Below are 16,267 nucleotides of genomic sequence, written 5' to 3'. Positions count from 1 at the left end.
TGTTCGTTCTTCTTCTTGCTGGCAATAACGCATGATCTGATTTTCATATTTTTATAAAAACACACACATTCACGATCACGCCCGTCTGTATCGGACCGCCTCGCAACTTAAACTGACGATGAGCTCCAATTTGCAGCCATTTATATACTGTTCGTTCTTCTTCTTGTTAGCTTACATGGACGATCTGCATTTCATATTTGTATTAAAACACACACACACTCACTTTCATGACATCTCACGGCCTGCATTGGACCGCCGCGCGACTTCAACTGAAGTTGAGCTCCAATTTGCAGCCATTTATATACTATTCGTTCTTCTTCTTGCTAGCATTAACGCATGATCTGATTTTCATATTTTTATAAAAAATAAACACACATTCACAAACACGCCCGTCTGTATCGGACCGCCTCGCAACATAAACTGACGATGAGCTCCAATTGGCGGCTGCTTAAATAGTGCTCGCTCTTCTTCTTGCCAGCTTAGATGGACGATCTGCATTTCATATTTGTATTAAAACACCCACTCTCACTTTCATGACATCTCACGGTTTGCATTCGACCACCTCGCGCCTTCAACTGAAGTTGAGCTCCAATTTGCAGCCATTTATATACTGTTCGTTCTTCTTCTTGCTGGCATTAACGCAAGATCTGATTTTCATATTTTTATAAAAACACACACCATTGCACCGTCTTAGCCGGACCGACTCGCAACTCAAATTGACGCTGGACTCCAATTTGCAGCAGCTTATATACTGTTCGTTCTTCTTCTTGCTAGCATATTGCACGACCTAATTTTCATATTTTTATAAAAACACACACCATTGCACCGTCTTAGCCGGACCGACTCGCAACTCAAATTGACGCTGGGCTCCAATTTGCAGCAGCTTATATACTGTTCGTTCTTCTTCTTGCTAGCATATTGCACGATCTAATTTTCATATTTTTATAAAAAAACACACACGTTCAAATTCACGCTACCGCACCGCCTATACCGGACTGCCTCGCGACTTCAACTGAAGTTGAGCTCCAATTTGCAGCAGCTTATATACTGTTCGTTCTTCTTCTTGCATGATCTGCATTTCATATTTTAATAAATGCACACATTTGTAAAGGGCCGCTTAGCGTGCCCAACTGAAACTGTTCTCTTATTCGCCGCCATTTATATACTACTTGCTCTTCTTCTTGCTCGAATTCTATTAAGATCTGCAGCTTAACGTCAACCACCCTCACCGGGCCACCCCGCGCACGCAACTAAAATTGCTGTGCAGTTTTCAGCCTCTTATATACTGCCAGCTCTTCTTCTTGCTAGCATACATGTATGATCATGCAAATGCACTAGACGGCTTCGCAACGTCAAATGAATGCCCAGCTTTAACGGACAGCCGTATTTATACTGCTCGCTCACTTTCTTGTTTGGTAACATGCACGATCTTGACTGCAGCAAGGAACAGCTGTTTATTAATTTCTTATTTAGTGATTAAATTATACGATTAGTTAAGTTGTAATCAATCTCTTTAAGATGTTAAACAGTATTATTAGGCTTTTTCCTTCTTTACTCTCCTTTCCACTTTTTACTAGCGAGTGCACGAAATGCGAAAAATGTCAGGACAGGCATCCTGCGGTAGACTTTGTGTCGCTGTGTAGTCTCTGTTACTTCACCCGGCCGCCTCGTTTGCCAGCCAAGTCAGTTACTTTTGTGCGGTGAAGATTTTCCAATTGCCTCGTTGAGTCGTGTAAGTGGAAACAAGCGACAATGTTGTTGTTTTTTTTTTGTTCTGCTGCACTGTTGCAACGGTTTCATGTGCATGTTTTGTGCTTCGTAACATAAATATTCCAGCAGTAGATGGCAGTTTTGTTGCCACAGCGCATACATAAAATATGTGTCTCTGTAGCCCAAACCCCACACACGCACACACACACACACACACACACGAGCAGCACACAATGCTGACAATGATATGGACGACAGCCTCCCAAACGGCCAAGTAAAATGTTGTGTTTGTGTTTACCAAAAAATTGTTTATACGCAAAATTTTGTGCTGCGGTCGTCTTTTTACCCTTTCTTGAATTATTTGTGAATGAAATGTGAAAAGGTCTTAGAAACTAAAGCTGTGTAGGAGTTTCCCAAATTTCGATACTTAAACCTTTTTATAAATGTTGTCCAACCTTAAATTGTTAAACAAGTCTTATTAATTTTTATGAACTGAGTATATTTATAAATATGTTGATATGGGTCTACTCTCAAGATTAATTCACTTGTAGACGAATACTCATATCTGTGTCCTTTCAATTGGCCTCGCTATTCACACTCCCCCCAAAAAAAAAAAATATATATATATATATACATATTGCTACATTGCTTGTCTTGGCTGCTCGGCAATTTTTCAATTTTCCAAGGCTCGCATGGCTCAAGGACAATGCTCAGAGTCAAGGTTGATTCGGGTGCAGAGTCCGTTTTGCAACAAGTTTCAAAAATTCCAGCAACACCTGCCACGTGGCTGCATTTGCTTTGCTCTCAAGGCGTCTCGTATGTGTGTGTGTGTATGTGTGTTTTTTTTTTGTATGTGAGTAGGTGTGTGTGTGTGTGTGCTTAACCCACGTCGTGCCGGGCGCTTAACTGCTGCCTACCACTTTTCAAATCATCCACATCCGCATTCGCATCCGTCGCTTTGCCAACCTTGAGAGCTAAAAATATTGCCAGGCCGAGCCATATCAAAAGGCAAAAATGTTGAGCATTTTTAATGCAAGTGCCGCGTCGGCTAAACACAAACGGAGAGGCCGCATAAAATGGACATTTATATTACTTGTACATATGCATATATTTACATACGGCAGAGACATTCTTAGATTGAGTTTCGCCTACAAACTTATTCAGTCATAGGCCTCGAAAGATTTCAATCATAGCTGCAAGCCCAACTAAACTTTTCAGTGGTTCGATTCACGGTTCGAATGTGGACTTGGTCTTTCGCATCTGTAAAACCAGGTTTATATTTTCAAATAGCAAAAAGAATTAATCTTTTCGGCTTTTTGATTCGGCTGTTCTTTATTCAACTAATCCGTTTTAATATGCGGTTAATTATTAATTAATATGATTAGATTAAATAGCAAACTAGTTTTTCTATTCGCTTTTTTAAAATGAAAATAAGCGGTTCTTGTGAAATACTTTGGTGAATATTTTTCTTAGAACAACATTGATGGTCGTTTCATTTGAGCTCTGAAAAACATCGATACTCGTATTATATATGTGTCTGTGTGACTCAATACACACACACACACACACGGGCACACGTACACTGTATACCACAATGTCTCGTTTCCGGCTGGGGTATTGCCATTGAAATGTTGCCTCTGTTTGCAGCATTTGGTTCTGTTTTTCGCTCTGTGCTGCGGTTATTTTGCGTTTAATTATGCACTAGATCCGCACAAAAGACAAAAATGGCACGCCAGAGAACAGAAGCGTCAGTTATTTTTATATACCATACGCTTTTCATCTTAAGAATATGTTGGAGCTCCTTCCATTGAACTGTGTGAGAAAGAAAACTAAATATTTCTCTTTGACAGTTGTTAGCCATCCTTGATAGATGTCTTGTGAGTTATATACGTATATATATATATATATATATATATATATAGTTTATAGTTTTTGTAGCGGAGCAAAGACTTGCCATTGCTGCTGTGGTAATCCTGCGCTGCTCCCAACTGCGCTGTTTTGGCCATTTCCTTTGGCCATCTTTCAGCTTAATTTCATTTGCAGGGCATCAAATCAACGCAAAAATGGAGCAGAGCTTCCATCTCATTGAGTCTGGTCGAAATACAAACAGACAGAGAGAGAGACACATACAGGCACATATGAGCCTTGTGACTGTTTAATTTACTGACAAATCTAATTGAGTTTGCTTAATTATTCAGATTACGATTTGGCAGGAAATGTGCCCGGCAAGGACGAGCAATTTATCACAGAAATGGTATTAAGCTGCTAAGTTCAGCAAACACAGGGACATCGGGGGTCGAGATAAGCATAATAGATGAGAATTCTTTGAGAAGAAGTCCAGGCTGAGATTGGATCTGGATATGTGGATATGTGTGCATGTGTGTGCTCGTATTTGCCGCTGGGTTAAACGTGTCTGTTTGTGAATTGCACCGCAACATTTGCCAATTTCATGCATTTGCAATTTAAACTTTGCATTCTCTATTGAAATCGATTTTACATATATATATATATATGTAAGTACGTCGAGTATGCAGGAGTTGTTATGCAAATGAAAGTGCTTGGGCTTTATACCCTATACTCGCGTATCTAAAGGGCTGACTCTAGTTGAACGCTTGTATGCAACAGGCATATGCTGGCATATGGTGTTATTATTAAATTATATTATTATAATATTCAATCATTTTATGGCTTACCTTGCAAGTCGTCAACCTTTGTGCAGGATATATGCGAGTCAAGCAATTGCCAAAAGTTTGCTTTAAGCCGTTTAAATTGTAAGTGCTATTTGAAACAATTTATATTCGTGGAAGCCTCATTTAAATTAAGTGAGATGTAATTTGTAATTTACACATCAGCAGAGAAATTTCAAAAATGTATATGCCACTAATTTGAATTGTTTCTTCGGCTTTCTCTTGGTCGTTTCAATTTGTGTTTTCCCCTGAAAACACACGTCCTTGTCCTTGCTATCAATTCATTTCATAAAGCATAATTAGCCTAGTGCGAACTTTTGATATTGAATTGATTGAATTGAGCAAAGTAAACAATTTCTTTTGAAAATATTTATTGTTGCACGTTTCAAACTTAATTCAGTTACAGTTGTTATTTTCCATAGTTTATTTTTTATTTTTTTGAGTGTTTGGGCCTTGGCGTGCTGCTGTGGCAGCTTTTTGTTGTGGACATTTAATATTTATTTGCATTTACATATTTGCCAGCGTCGCGTTGTATAAATATTTAGTTATGCCAAAAACCCAAACGACAGGCCTTAATTAAACATGCATTAACGTGTTGAGCCTCGGCGAGCCTTGCAACAAGTATTCATACCAATTCTTAATGTTACACTTTTAATCATTATACAAATAAATTATGCATGTTTTTCACTTTAATATAAAAAGAGAAAAAAACTTAAATTTACGCCAGCAGATTTGTGTTTTTTTTTTTGCATTTAAACGTTTAATTTAACATTTTTGAGTTTATTTTATAAAACGTTTGCATAACTTTCAAGCCAAGCTCATAGAAATTGGAAATTGGAAAAAGGCTCTGAGATTTTTGGTGTGCTTTAATTTTATTTATCTCTTTTTTTTTCTGTATAGTTTTTGTTGTTGTTTATTTTGTAAAATTGTAGGAAAGTAAGGCAGCAAGTTATAAATGAATTGTGAGTTGGGTTTGTCATTGGATAGAGTAAGGCAGCAAGTTAAGATTTGAGAGATTTTGTTAATTTCTGTATTCAGCAAGTGCTTTGTCACAATTAAGCCGCTTAAATGTACATTTATAAACATTTATATTTAACTAGATATATTTGTCAATGTATAACTATGTATAGCTACCGTAATTATTGAAATTTATGCGCTTTAATTAATTTAATTAAATATGTAGCCATCGAAGAACTCAGTACAAATTTGAATAGCTTTAATGCACATCTAATTGTTGATTTCAATATAATATAATTTTATATAATTATGTTTTGATGCCTTATGCTAATTTCTAAGCAAAATAATTGCATTTACAGGGTATTGAGATTGGAAGGGACATTGTTATCAGTTTTTGTTTCTATTTAATATACAATTTTTAGAACGTTAAATTTAAATAAATAAATAAACCAAAATATAATAAGAAAATAGAGTTGAAAAAGATTTGAAATTTATTCCTTATATGCATTAATTATGTTTTTTTAATTTTTAGTAGTGTAAAATTTTATTATTATTTGGTAATATTTTTGACAAAATAATTTATTTAATTTCTTCGAATAAATTTTAACAAACAAGCCAATTTAAAAAATCTGCTGTCCCGAATTTATATAAAATAATTGATTATTATTCAAGGGTATTTATTGTTTTGAAATTCAATACCAAAATTTACCAATCGTTCCAACTTCGAACCACATAAATATATATATAGGAGTATTAAGAAAAGGCTTTGCAACTATAGCACAATTTTTTGAGCTCGAAATATGCGTACGAAATATTTGATTAAAAATTGTTTTGACTAGAAAATGTTTTATAAACTGTTTATCGAACCTGCTGCCAATTAATAATGGAACTTTCAAAATGGTAAATTCGTTTTTGAAATCAAACATTTTATAGCTCAACAGTTAGTTAGTTAGGCACTTTAAACAATGAAGTGAATATTTTGTTGGTAAATAAGTTTCCTACGCTAAGAAATGCGAAAAGTAACGCCTGCGCGTTTTCCTAGCGATTTTGAAGAGCACGCGCGATTTTAGCAGCGAGCTGAAGCACTTACAGTTTACTTATATATAAAAATAATTAAATTTAAAATGCTTATTTATGATAATGCTATTACTGCAATTGAAACTCTTGCAAGCGATTAACTTTTACTAGTTTTAAGCCTTGTTTTTTATATTAATTTTGTATGTGTGTGTGAGAGTGTGCATGTGTGTGTGTGTGTGGAAATTTGTATATCATTTGAAAAGTTTATCACAAATTTTTCGTTACTGCATTTTACAATTTCCGCTGAGTGTTACTCAAAGTCGGCCTCTTTGAGGCCCAATTGGCTCCTGAACCCCGACAAATGTTTGCCCAGACTGCGACCCGCCGTTGTGGACGACAACAAGAATGAGGTGGAGGCATCCACCCCATTGCTTGGACTCGTCTGATATGTGACGGAGAAATCTGGCGTCGGGGCCAGGAGCAAACCTCACGTGCGCACAAATTTGTACACAATCAAAAAGACCATAAACGAGATGGCCACCAGGACCACAGCGGTTACAACCTTTGCGCACGTATTCAAGCCCGATTCGTGCGGATTTAGCGGCCTGGAACTGGTGTGCGTAGCCGATCTCCGGCGCTTGGTGGCCAGACCGCGCGCCAGCGCTGGAAATGCCAGCGACTGTGTGAAGGTCAATTTGTGTATGGACTCGCTTAGCGAGTAGGGACCCACAGAGCCGCGCGCCGCCGCCCGGAGCAGCACGTACTCCAGATCGAGTGCATCGAAGAGTGAATAACGGGCGGTCATTGTCGATGAACGCCGCCGTCCATCGTGTTGATGTCCGTGTCGCGAGTCACGATCGGATTGTGGCTGCAGCCAAGGATCGGAGACTCGCTGCTGTGCGCCCGCCGCCCCGACAGCATAAGCGGAGGAGGAGCAGGCGCCGCTGCTGGCGGTGGCAATGCCGCCACTGCTGCCACACCCACTGCCACCGACACCAGCAGCTGCCACACCCCCGCCCAGGCTGACCGCTGCCACGGATGTCAGCGACGACGTCGTCGACGACGAGGCCGAGCACAAACGCAAATTGGTGGCCAGCCCATTGTCATGGAACTCATTTGCATCCTCAATGGATGTCTGATCCGGTGAGGTTTGCGCCCGCTCCAGGGCCGCTGCATGCTTCATTCGGAGCGCAAATAGACGCGCATGATCCGGATGCAGCAGCGCACTCGATTTCCGCCGATAATTGGCACCTCCTCCGCTGGACACCACACAGATGCTGTTTCGCATGTGCCGCCGACCCAGCGACAGATTCGGCGAGCCCTGCGTGGGCGTGCTTGTCGGCGACACATGACACGATCCGCCGCCCGTTTGGCCACTGGGCAGTCCATGTACGCCCGGCGGCGCTATAAACGCGTTCGGTGAGGGCGATGCCTGCACGGAATCTATGCCAGAATCGCCTGCGTGCAGGGTATCACAGTACAAGGAGCTGCGCCGCTCTGTTCTCAGTGTCAGGTGATTGTTGCTGCGTCTGCTGCCGGAATTGTTGCTGTCGTTGTTATCGTTGTTGTTGCTGTTGCTGCTGGTGGATGCAACATTGGTGCTGCCGACAGTTGTCTCCACAATGGCGGGAAAGATGAAAGATTGGCCATCCGCTTCGCCGCGCGGTGAGTCCTGTAAATGGCAAAATATTTTTAGATATTCAACAGCCGCAGGGTGTTCCTTGGGTGCACTAGGAAGATTTTCGGGAATTCTTAAGCCATGTGTGCTGGGAGCAGCTGTGGGAGTCAGTTTTCATAATTATTTAGTGAATTGGTGAGTGTTTAATAATATTTGTTTTACTTGTGTTTCATATACTTATATACAAGGTGTGTAGTTAAATCTTGGAATGTTTAAATTGTGTGTGTGCCAGGATTAACAAAATTCAAGCAAAATTTTGGACAACATGAGCGTGACCTTTTTATTTAATTAAATTCAATTGAAAAGTTTTTCGTACAGTTTAATTAAATTTCAATTGACATTTCGACATGTTCGTTATTTTAAATAAAAATTCGTTGGAATATACATTTTTAAAACATTTCACAAGAGTTCGTGTCCAGCAATAAACGAAAACGAAAATGCAAATGTATTTCATTTAATCCCATAAAACAAAACTTTTCTGCTTGATAAAATGCATCGAAACACACTTTAATTTCCGCGGGCTAAAAATTGTTTTAATTAATATTGTTGTTCTGGTTTCTGAGAAACAAGCCATAAAAAAAGTTGATATTAAGTAAGTTTATTAAAACTTTTTGTCTGTTGTTAGTTATTGCGAATTATTTGTAATAAGTAATCGGATTCGTATGTGAGGCTAGTGCATATGGTAGTTATTGTTGTAGCAAAAGGCCATGATAATGATAATAATAAAAAAATCAAGAATATTTAATAAATTTGAAAAGCGTGCAGAAAGTTTTGTGAATTCAAAACAACACTATGAAATATCTAAAGAAAATAGATTTTATTTTCTATCATAAAAATAAACACAAATTACAAAATTGCGTTATTCTGTTAAAAACCCCCGAATGTTTGTGCTTGGAAATGGGCCAAAAAAAAAAACCTAGTCTAATTAATAAACATGTTTAAATACGTAAAAGCCTCAAGTAGGGGGTAGGCTTAATTTGTTGGCTTACTTTTTTACAACAATTTAGTCAAAAAAATGTTCTTGGGCAAAGCGAGCGAGAAGCTCGTGACTTTTGAATATTTATATATGTTAATCGAGGCATGCAAAAAGTCTACGATTTAGTTGTTATTAGTAGAAGTAAAAGTAGCAGTAGTAGTTATTGTATTAGTATAAGTATTAGTTGTATTGAGTATTAAAAAGAGTAAACTAGAGAGACTTGTTGTATTATTGGAACGAAAGCATACCCGCTGGCCCTCGGGGCCGCTGTTACGGCGCAACTGTACGAAGCCCTCCTGGCGCAAAAGCGGCTACCAAACCAGAAACAAACCGGCAAACCAGGAATCAAAATCAAACCAAACACGCAACGCACATACAGAAACACATTGTATAGTATTTGTTGCACAAGAGGCAGAGAGTTTTTTTTTTTTTTTTGTCGAATGGGCGAGGGGTAGAGGGGTGAAAGAGAAAAAAGTTTGTAAAGAAATTAACACAAAACGCACAAAATAACCTCAATAAGAAAAAAGCTGAACAAAAAAAAATAAACAACAGAACGTGAAACAGAAATCATTTTTCGTTATCCGAACTATTGCTGCCATTTCACAGTTCACAGACACACACACACACACACACATGTACAATGACAGATGCACACACACACACATAAAAGCAGAAGTTGTGTGTGTTGGTTGTGCCTACCTGGCTGGGCCACACCTGCAGCAGCGGCAGCGAACAGGATGGCTTGTTGCTACTCGATGCTCCATTGCCCGTTGCAGCTGCTGCTGCCGCTGTGGAGGATGAGGTGGTGCCCGACCCCTGGGAGAGGCTGGTGTAGTGCAGATGATTGAAACGCTGTGCATCGCTGGCTGGTTTTGTTCGGGTCGGGCTCTCATAGCCATTCGAATCCTCCGAGGATGTTGTTTTTGGCGAGCGCCAGAATCGCTTTAGGCGCAGCTCGCGCCTTTTTTCTTGTTTCTGCAACAGAAAGATAAACGAGCCGAAATCGATTAACAGAGCTGTATCGAGATTTCTTTCAGATCTTGTTATAACCAAAATAAAAAATATTGTTTATAAAAATTGCAATAAATATATCCTAACCAAAAGGGCCTTAAGTAATTTAACATTTTTATTTAGCTGGGCTTATTTAAAACAAAAATGAAAAACAGTTTTGTTTTTAATTTGTAATAAATTCACTTAATTCTGACTATGTTCAGTTAAGGGCCCGATGCAAAAGTTTCGTGACCAATTTGAAAGCCAACTTTTTGACATATCACGATAAGTTATCACGACAAGTTAGCACGATTTGTTATCATGATGTGTTATAACAGTTTTAAGTAGCCCTGCCTTCTGCTGCCAATTTTCAACTGACCACATTTTGTGTGTATGTGTGTGTTTTGCTGTTTTTATTGTTGTCGTTTTTCTACGTGGCCAATAAATATTTGTGTTTGTCCCGCAGTTGCCAATGCACCAACTTGCACACACATAAATACGATATACACGTATTTATTTATGTGAAACACCTGTCGGCACTTTTCCATTTGGGATTTCGCCCATGCTGTTGTCGCTGTGCGTTATTATTTTCAATTTAAGGGCAGCTTTGTGTTTGTGCGACTTCTTATTGCAATTTATGTGTGTTGTTGGGCTGCATCTGTGCGACCGTCCACTGGGGGAGGGCTAACGAAGAGCAGGGAAAAGTATTGCAACTTTTTAAATGTTGGGTTTTAAGTCCATCAGCTACATTAGGGTTGCAGATAGAGTAGCGACATACTTTCGTTTTATTTAATTTTTTGCTACATTTTAAAAGATTTAAAGATAACTGAGATTAGATTTTCATAATTTTGCATATGAATGGAAATTGTCTACAAGAATAGCTACATTGCAGCATTAGTATATAAAAAATATATTTAATTCTTAGTATATATACATATTTAACATCATAAATTGCCTTTAATGTAATATTATCCTTAAATATGATGTAGTACTTAAAATAAAACAAATTAATTAAGCATTCGAGCGCGAGTTGCCGCAACATGCAAATAGTTGACGGCTGCTCCGTGTCCTGACCATTTGCAGCTCTGCATGGCAGTTAGTTATTTATAAAAACTGCATAAATTAAAACTGCATTATAAAGTTCTGAAAATAACTGAAGCTCGCTGCAATATGATACACAATTACGCACTGCCTTTTGCGGTTTATGGCAAACGAGCCCTAAAAATAACTAAGACACACAGTTTACAGTTTAAAGTGCATAAATTATATAAAGTATGTAAAATTTAAAATAATGCTTAAATATTTAACAAATTTCTAAAATGAAATCTTAGAAATTAAAGAACTTATTGCAAAATTCGAGGCATTGCTGTAGACAAAATTTACCTGCATATTTTTTGAATATCAAATCCGTTTTATATGTTTGGCTTTTCATCCCCAGTCTGTTGTTGGCGCAAGATGAAAATCGATGGAAAACTGCAGAGGCATAAATTCTGAAAAAAAAAATAGAAAAATAGAATGGGTTGAGCGTCAAGCAAGCAAGAGAGTCATCGTCATTCGGTCGCATCATGTTGTCTCCCAGGAGATGCATCATGCCTTCGGAAGGGGAATGCACATGCACACACGGAACACATTCAACATTTCAATTACTCGCCGCATACAAACAAACATTTCGCATGTTTTATTCGATTTAAGCAAGCTACCAAAGGGCATAAATAGAAAGGAGCTCGTCAACGGCGTCATTTGCCGGAGCAGGCAACGCGCCTTGGCTGTCGCACATTAACACATGACAAGGACAATGGGGAATGAAGAACGGCGACGATGCCATTAGTGTACGACAAGGACATTCGACTGAAACAACATGCAAGCGCACGGCCATAGACCATAGTGTACCGCTCCTTCCCACCCCATACCAGCCAGCTGTTGGTCAAGTTGAAGGGCAAACTCTGCGCATCTACCACATGGATGAACGCTTCGACGAATCCAGAAAAAATAAATCAGCAATTGCAGCCCCAGCTGCGTCTTCACAGATCCTGCTGCGTCTGGTTTATTGGATTTGGTCAGAGCTTTGCCTTCGATTGGCCTAGTTAGTGCTCGAGTTCGAACTTGATGCTCATAATTAGTTTGGCAATTGCGTAGGCACTGGCCTTCGGGTCGGAAGCAGTAATGCACTGTTATTGGAGATGGCTCTTTATAGAAGCAGAAGGTCTGGTTAACTTAAACAACCGATGAAGCAGAAACCAAGGCTAGCTATCAATTCTAATAGCTTTTCAAACAAATATTCATCCATAAAAAGTTTACTGTGATTTCATTAAAATTGAAAAAGTCTTTTCACTTTCATTTAAAGTTGGATGTGTGTTCATAAATAAAAAATAAATCAAAGTTAATACAGAAAAAAACTTGAAAACCAAGCAAGACTTATCTAGTGAAAAGTGCTCGACAGGAAGATATTCTTTATAAGTTTAACAAGGCTATATACATATTAAAATTTAATTTCTGCTCAAATTATGTAACTTGTAACTTATGTAATTATGTAACAAAAAAAACTCTCACTTGAATTCATGAAAATCGCGTAGAAAGGCGACAGTGAGCAAGAAATGTAAAACGGGTTAAATGGTATACGGAAAGCGAGACAGAGGTTGTGAGACAGACAACATCATGAGAATCGCATAGAAGACCTATTCAGCTCTAGCTATGAGGTGTAATAGGATAAGAGCATCATTGGTAACCCTAGCCAGGGTATTATAGTGTCACTATCTATGTTAATTATAACAGTACGATAAGTAAATATCGATAAAGAAAAGCGGCTGCAGAGAAGAAGTGGAAGGCAGTCTCTCTACAGTACTAGCAGTAAGAAGACGTGTTGTTAAAAATAAAAAGGCAACCCGAACATAAGTTAAATCAACGAAGAAAATCATACTATTACAATATCAGAAGTGGGATTGACTCAGAAAAAAAAAAAAAAACACAACAAAATGGAAAATATAAATATAAATGACGTGTCAATAGCGACATTGAAAAGTTGGTTGGCATTACTAAATTTGCCAACAGAGGGTACCAAAACTGAGCTGATGGCGAGATTAAATAAGGTACCAGTGGATATCCGAGACGATGCTGCAAAGGAACTTGAAGTTCAACGTAACAAGGAACAGACAATTGAGGCTCAAAATGAGTTGCAAAACATAATGCAACAACAGCGTGAAGAAATAGCAAATGGCGCCGAGATGCTGAAATTGATGCGTCTCGAAATTGAAGCGTCTCGAAAATTCCTAGAAGAATTTCAAGTAACGGTGAACCGCAACTCGCACATCGGCGGGAGCGACGGGGGAGAGCAAGAAAGTGAAGTCGGCGATTTATTGCAGCTAGAGGATGGTCACACTGAAGAAAGACCACGGTCGACGGATGGCAACGCTGGTGCAGCTGATTACACTGGAACGGATGGCAACGCTGGTGCAGCTGATCACGCTGGTGCAGCGGGCAACGCTGGGGCAGCTGGAAGGATCGACGAAAGTGGCAACGCTGTCGGAGGCAACTTAAATAATTGCATCCAAACTGGAGCGATGATGTTAGCCAAGGAAATTTTATTAGAATTTACTGGAGAAAGTGAGGTGCGTAAATGGGTAATGCAATTCTTCAATGTGGCCAAGATCTACAGACTAAATGATATGCAACAGCACTTGCTTTGTATAAGCAAATTGAAAGGCGGTGCTTTGAAGTGGTTGCATGCAGACCCTATGCGCATCATTGCTCCGATTGACGAGATGCTAAATCAATTGGTTTTGGCCTTCGGGGGAGGATTTTCGAAGTCGGAACTACGACAGAAGTTCGAGGATCGGGTTTGGAAACCAGATGAGGTGTTCGCCACATATTTTAGCGAAAAAAGCATATTGGCACAGGACATCAACATTGATGTAGAGGAGTTAATGGAGGGTATTATTCGAGGCATACCTTGCGAAAACTTGCGCACTCAAGCTAGTATGCATTGCTTTACCAATCCGGCTCAAATTTTACGTGCGTTTGCAGCTATAAAGTTGCCAATTAAACGGGTACGAAACCATGTAGTGAAACAAACTGCACAGGAAGCACAGGCGGACAAACAACAACGTTGCTACAATTGCAATGTTAAGGGCCATTGGGCCAAAGATTGTTTAAAGCCCAAACGGGAGGCAGGATCTTGCTATGCGTGCGGCTCAAAGGATCATTTAATAGCAGGATGTCCAAATAAAAAGTATGATATGGAAAACAAATATGTAAGATACTTAAGAATTCATTTTAGTAACTCATTTAACAAATCAATAATTGCAGAATGCCTTATAGACTCTGGCAGCCCTATTTCATTTTTAAAGGAAAAGTTTGTGCCATTAAAAGTAAAGCGTATGCCAGATGCAAATTCGTATGTAGGTTTAAATGAAAGTAAATTGAAAAATTTTGGAAAAATTTTATGTTTTATGAAGAAAAAGTTAATAAATGTTTATTTTAATGTTATAATTGTGGCAAATGAGTCTATGAGGTATGACGCTGTGCTTGGTAGAGATTTTATGGATTCTTTTGGTTTAAATATTGATTTAAGAACATTAAAAATTGTGAACGGGCATAAAGTTGATCACCAGAATAATGGTAAAAATGATATCATAGCTACAAGCTACAAAGAAAAACAAAAAAAAGTGGACGATGAAGATATCAAACACGAGCAAAATGAAACTATATTGTTAAATGATAAAATCGTTAATAAGGAAATAGTCAGTAATGAAACTGTTAGTGATGAATTAGTTAGTGAGAAAATTGTTAGTCCGGAAACGCTTGGTGATAAAGTTGGTAGTGATGAGATAGTTAGAAATAAAATAATTAGTGGTGAAATAGTTAGAAATGAAGTGATTGGGATCGAAACTGTTAGTGATGAGATAGTTAGTTATGGAGAGCTTAAGCTCGAACCTGATAGTGAAGAAGTTGTTAGTGATGAAATTATCTATAATCAAACCGGGATTGAAAAAGTGATTATAGAAGATATAGGAAACAGTGCAGTTAAAATTAATAATCATGTTAATGAAGCGCCAGTGAATAGCGAAATCATGGGAGTGTTAGAAGAGAATTTTGAGAAGGATATCTTAACAATAAGTTGGGAAGATTCTAACAAAAGAGAAAATATATATATTTTAAGTGAAGATATTGATTACAGCACAAAGTGTGAATTTGAAAATTTATTTGAAAATACTTATGTAAAAGCGAAAAGGCCAAATCAGCCAAAATTAAGACATGAGTTAAGCATAAGATTAGAAAACGACAAAGTATTTAATTGTACACCTAGGCGGTTATCTTATATGGAAAAAGAAAAGTTGCAAGAATTATTAGACGACTATTTAAAAGATGGAATCATTAGGCCAAGTTGTTCAGAGTATGCATCACCTATAGTACTAGTGAAGAAAAAAACTGGAGACATGAGGTTATGTATTGATTTTAGAAGACTGAACAAAATTATATGTAGAGACAACTACCCGCTACCATTGATCGACGATTTATTAGACAGACTATGCGGAAAAACAGTATTTTCAAAGTTGGATCTAAAAAACGGGTATTTTCATGTTTTTGTTAATGAGCAATCTATTAAATACACTTCATTTGTTACCCCTTTAGGACAATATGAATTTCTTAGGATGCCCATGGGTTTAAAAACTGCGCCACATGTATTTCAAAGATTTGTTAATAACATATTTTGTGATATGATAAAAGATAATAAGGTAATTGTTTACATGGATGATATTATGATAGCAAGTACAAACATAAAGGAACACATGGAGACCTTAAAGGAAGTGTTTATAAGACTGGTGCAAAACAAATTAGAGTTGAAATTAGATAAGTGTGAATTTTTTAAAAGCAGCGTTAAATATTTAGGATTTGTGGTGGATAGTAAAGGCGTTAGGGCTGATGAAAAAGGGTTAGAAGCGGTTAAATCCTTTCCAATACCAAACAAAATTCAGGGAGTACAAAGTTTCCTAGGGTTATGCTCCTACTTCAGGAGGTTCATTTTAAACTTTTCTATATTAGCTAAACCCTTATATGATTTATTGAAAAAAGATAAGAAATTCAAGTTTGGAGAAGAGGAGTTTAAGTGTTTTAATATGTTAAAAGATAAATTGTTAGAGGCGCCAGTACTATCAATATATAATTACAAAGAAGAAATAGAACTACATTGTGATGCCAGCGCAGTGGGATTTGGGGCTGTTTTATTTCAAAAAAAAGAAGATAGGAAATTACACC

The 16,267-nt window shown here is 38.0% G+C and overlaps 2 protein-coding genes across 4 annotated transcripts in view; one reads left to right on the top strand and one right to left on the bottom strand.

The window, feature by feature from the left end:
• Positions 1-5,869: 5,869 nt before the first annotated feature.
• The window catches only part of LOC6622095 (lateral signaling target protein 2 homolog), a 35,655-nt gene continuing 25,257 nt past the window's right edge, over positions 5,870-16,267 (bottom strand). Inside the window, exons 3-6 of one of the 2 annotated variants that reach the window (XM_032434654.2) lie at positions 11,399-11,505; positions 9,725-10,000; positions 9,274-9,336; positions 5,870-8,043 (exon numbers count right to left, since the gene is read on the bottom strand). In XM_032434654.2, coding sequence (XP_032290545.1) covers positions 6,859-8,043; positions 9,274-9,336; positions 9,725-10,000; positions 11,399-11,404 — 1,530 coding nt within the window. In that variant the 5' untranslated portion in view covers positions 11,405-11,505 and the 3' untranslated portion in view covers positions 5,870-6,858. The remainder of the gene's footprint in view (positions 8,044-9,273; positions 9,337-9,724; positions 10,001-11,398; positions 11,506-16,267) is intronic. The other variant, XM_002047526.4, reaches the window with a different exon arrangement.
• LOC138911151 (uncharacterized) lies at positions 12,713-14,921 on the top strand. 2 transcript variants are annotated; one of them, XM_070208623.1, is made up of 2 exons: positions 12,713-14,240; positions 14,318-14,921. In XM_070208623.1, the coding sequence occupies exons 1-2, from the start codon at positions 12,988-12,990 to the stop codon at positions 14,421-14,423; spliced, it is 1,359 nt and encodes a 452-aa protein (XP_070064724.1). In that variant the 5' UTR covers positions 12,713-12,987; the 3' UTR covers positions 14,424-14,921. The 2 variants fall into 2 exon arrangements, with proteins under 2 accessions (XP_070064724.1, XP_070064725.1); XM_070208624.1 differs by having other exon boundaries at positions 12,713-14,262.

The sequence above is a fragment of the Drosophila virilis genome, chromosome 3 (genome assembly GCF_030788295.1).
Source record: "Drosophila virilis strain 15010-1051.87 chromosome 3, Dvir_AGI_RSII-ME, whole genome shotgun sequence".
NCBI lineage: Eukaryota > Metazoa > Arthropoda > Insecta > Diptera > Drosophilidae > Drosophila > Drosophila virilis.
Note: the sequence above shows the minus strand (reverse complement) of the source record. Positions and strands in the feature narration are given on the sequence as shown.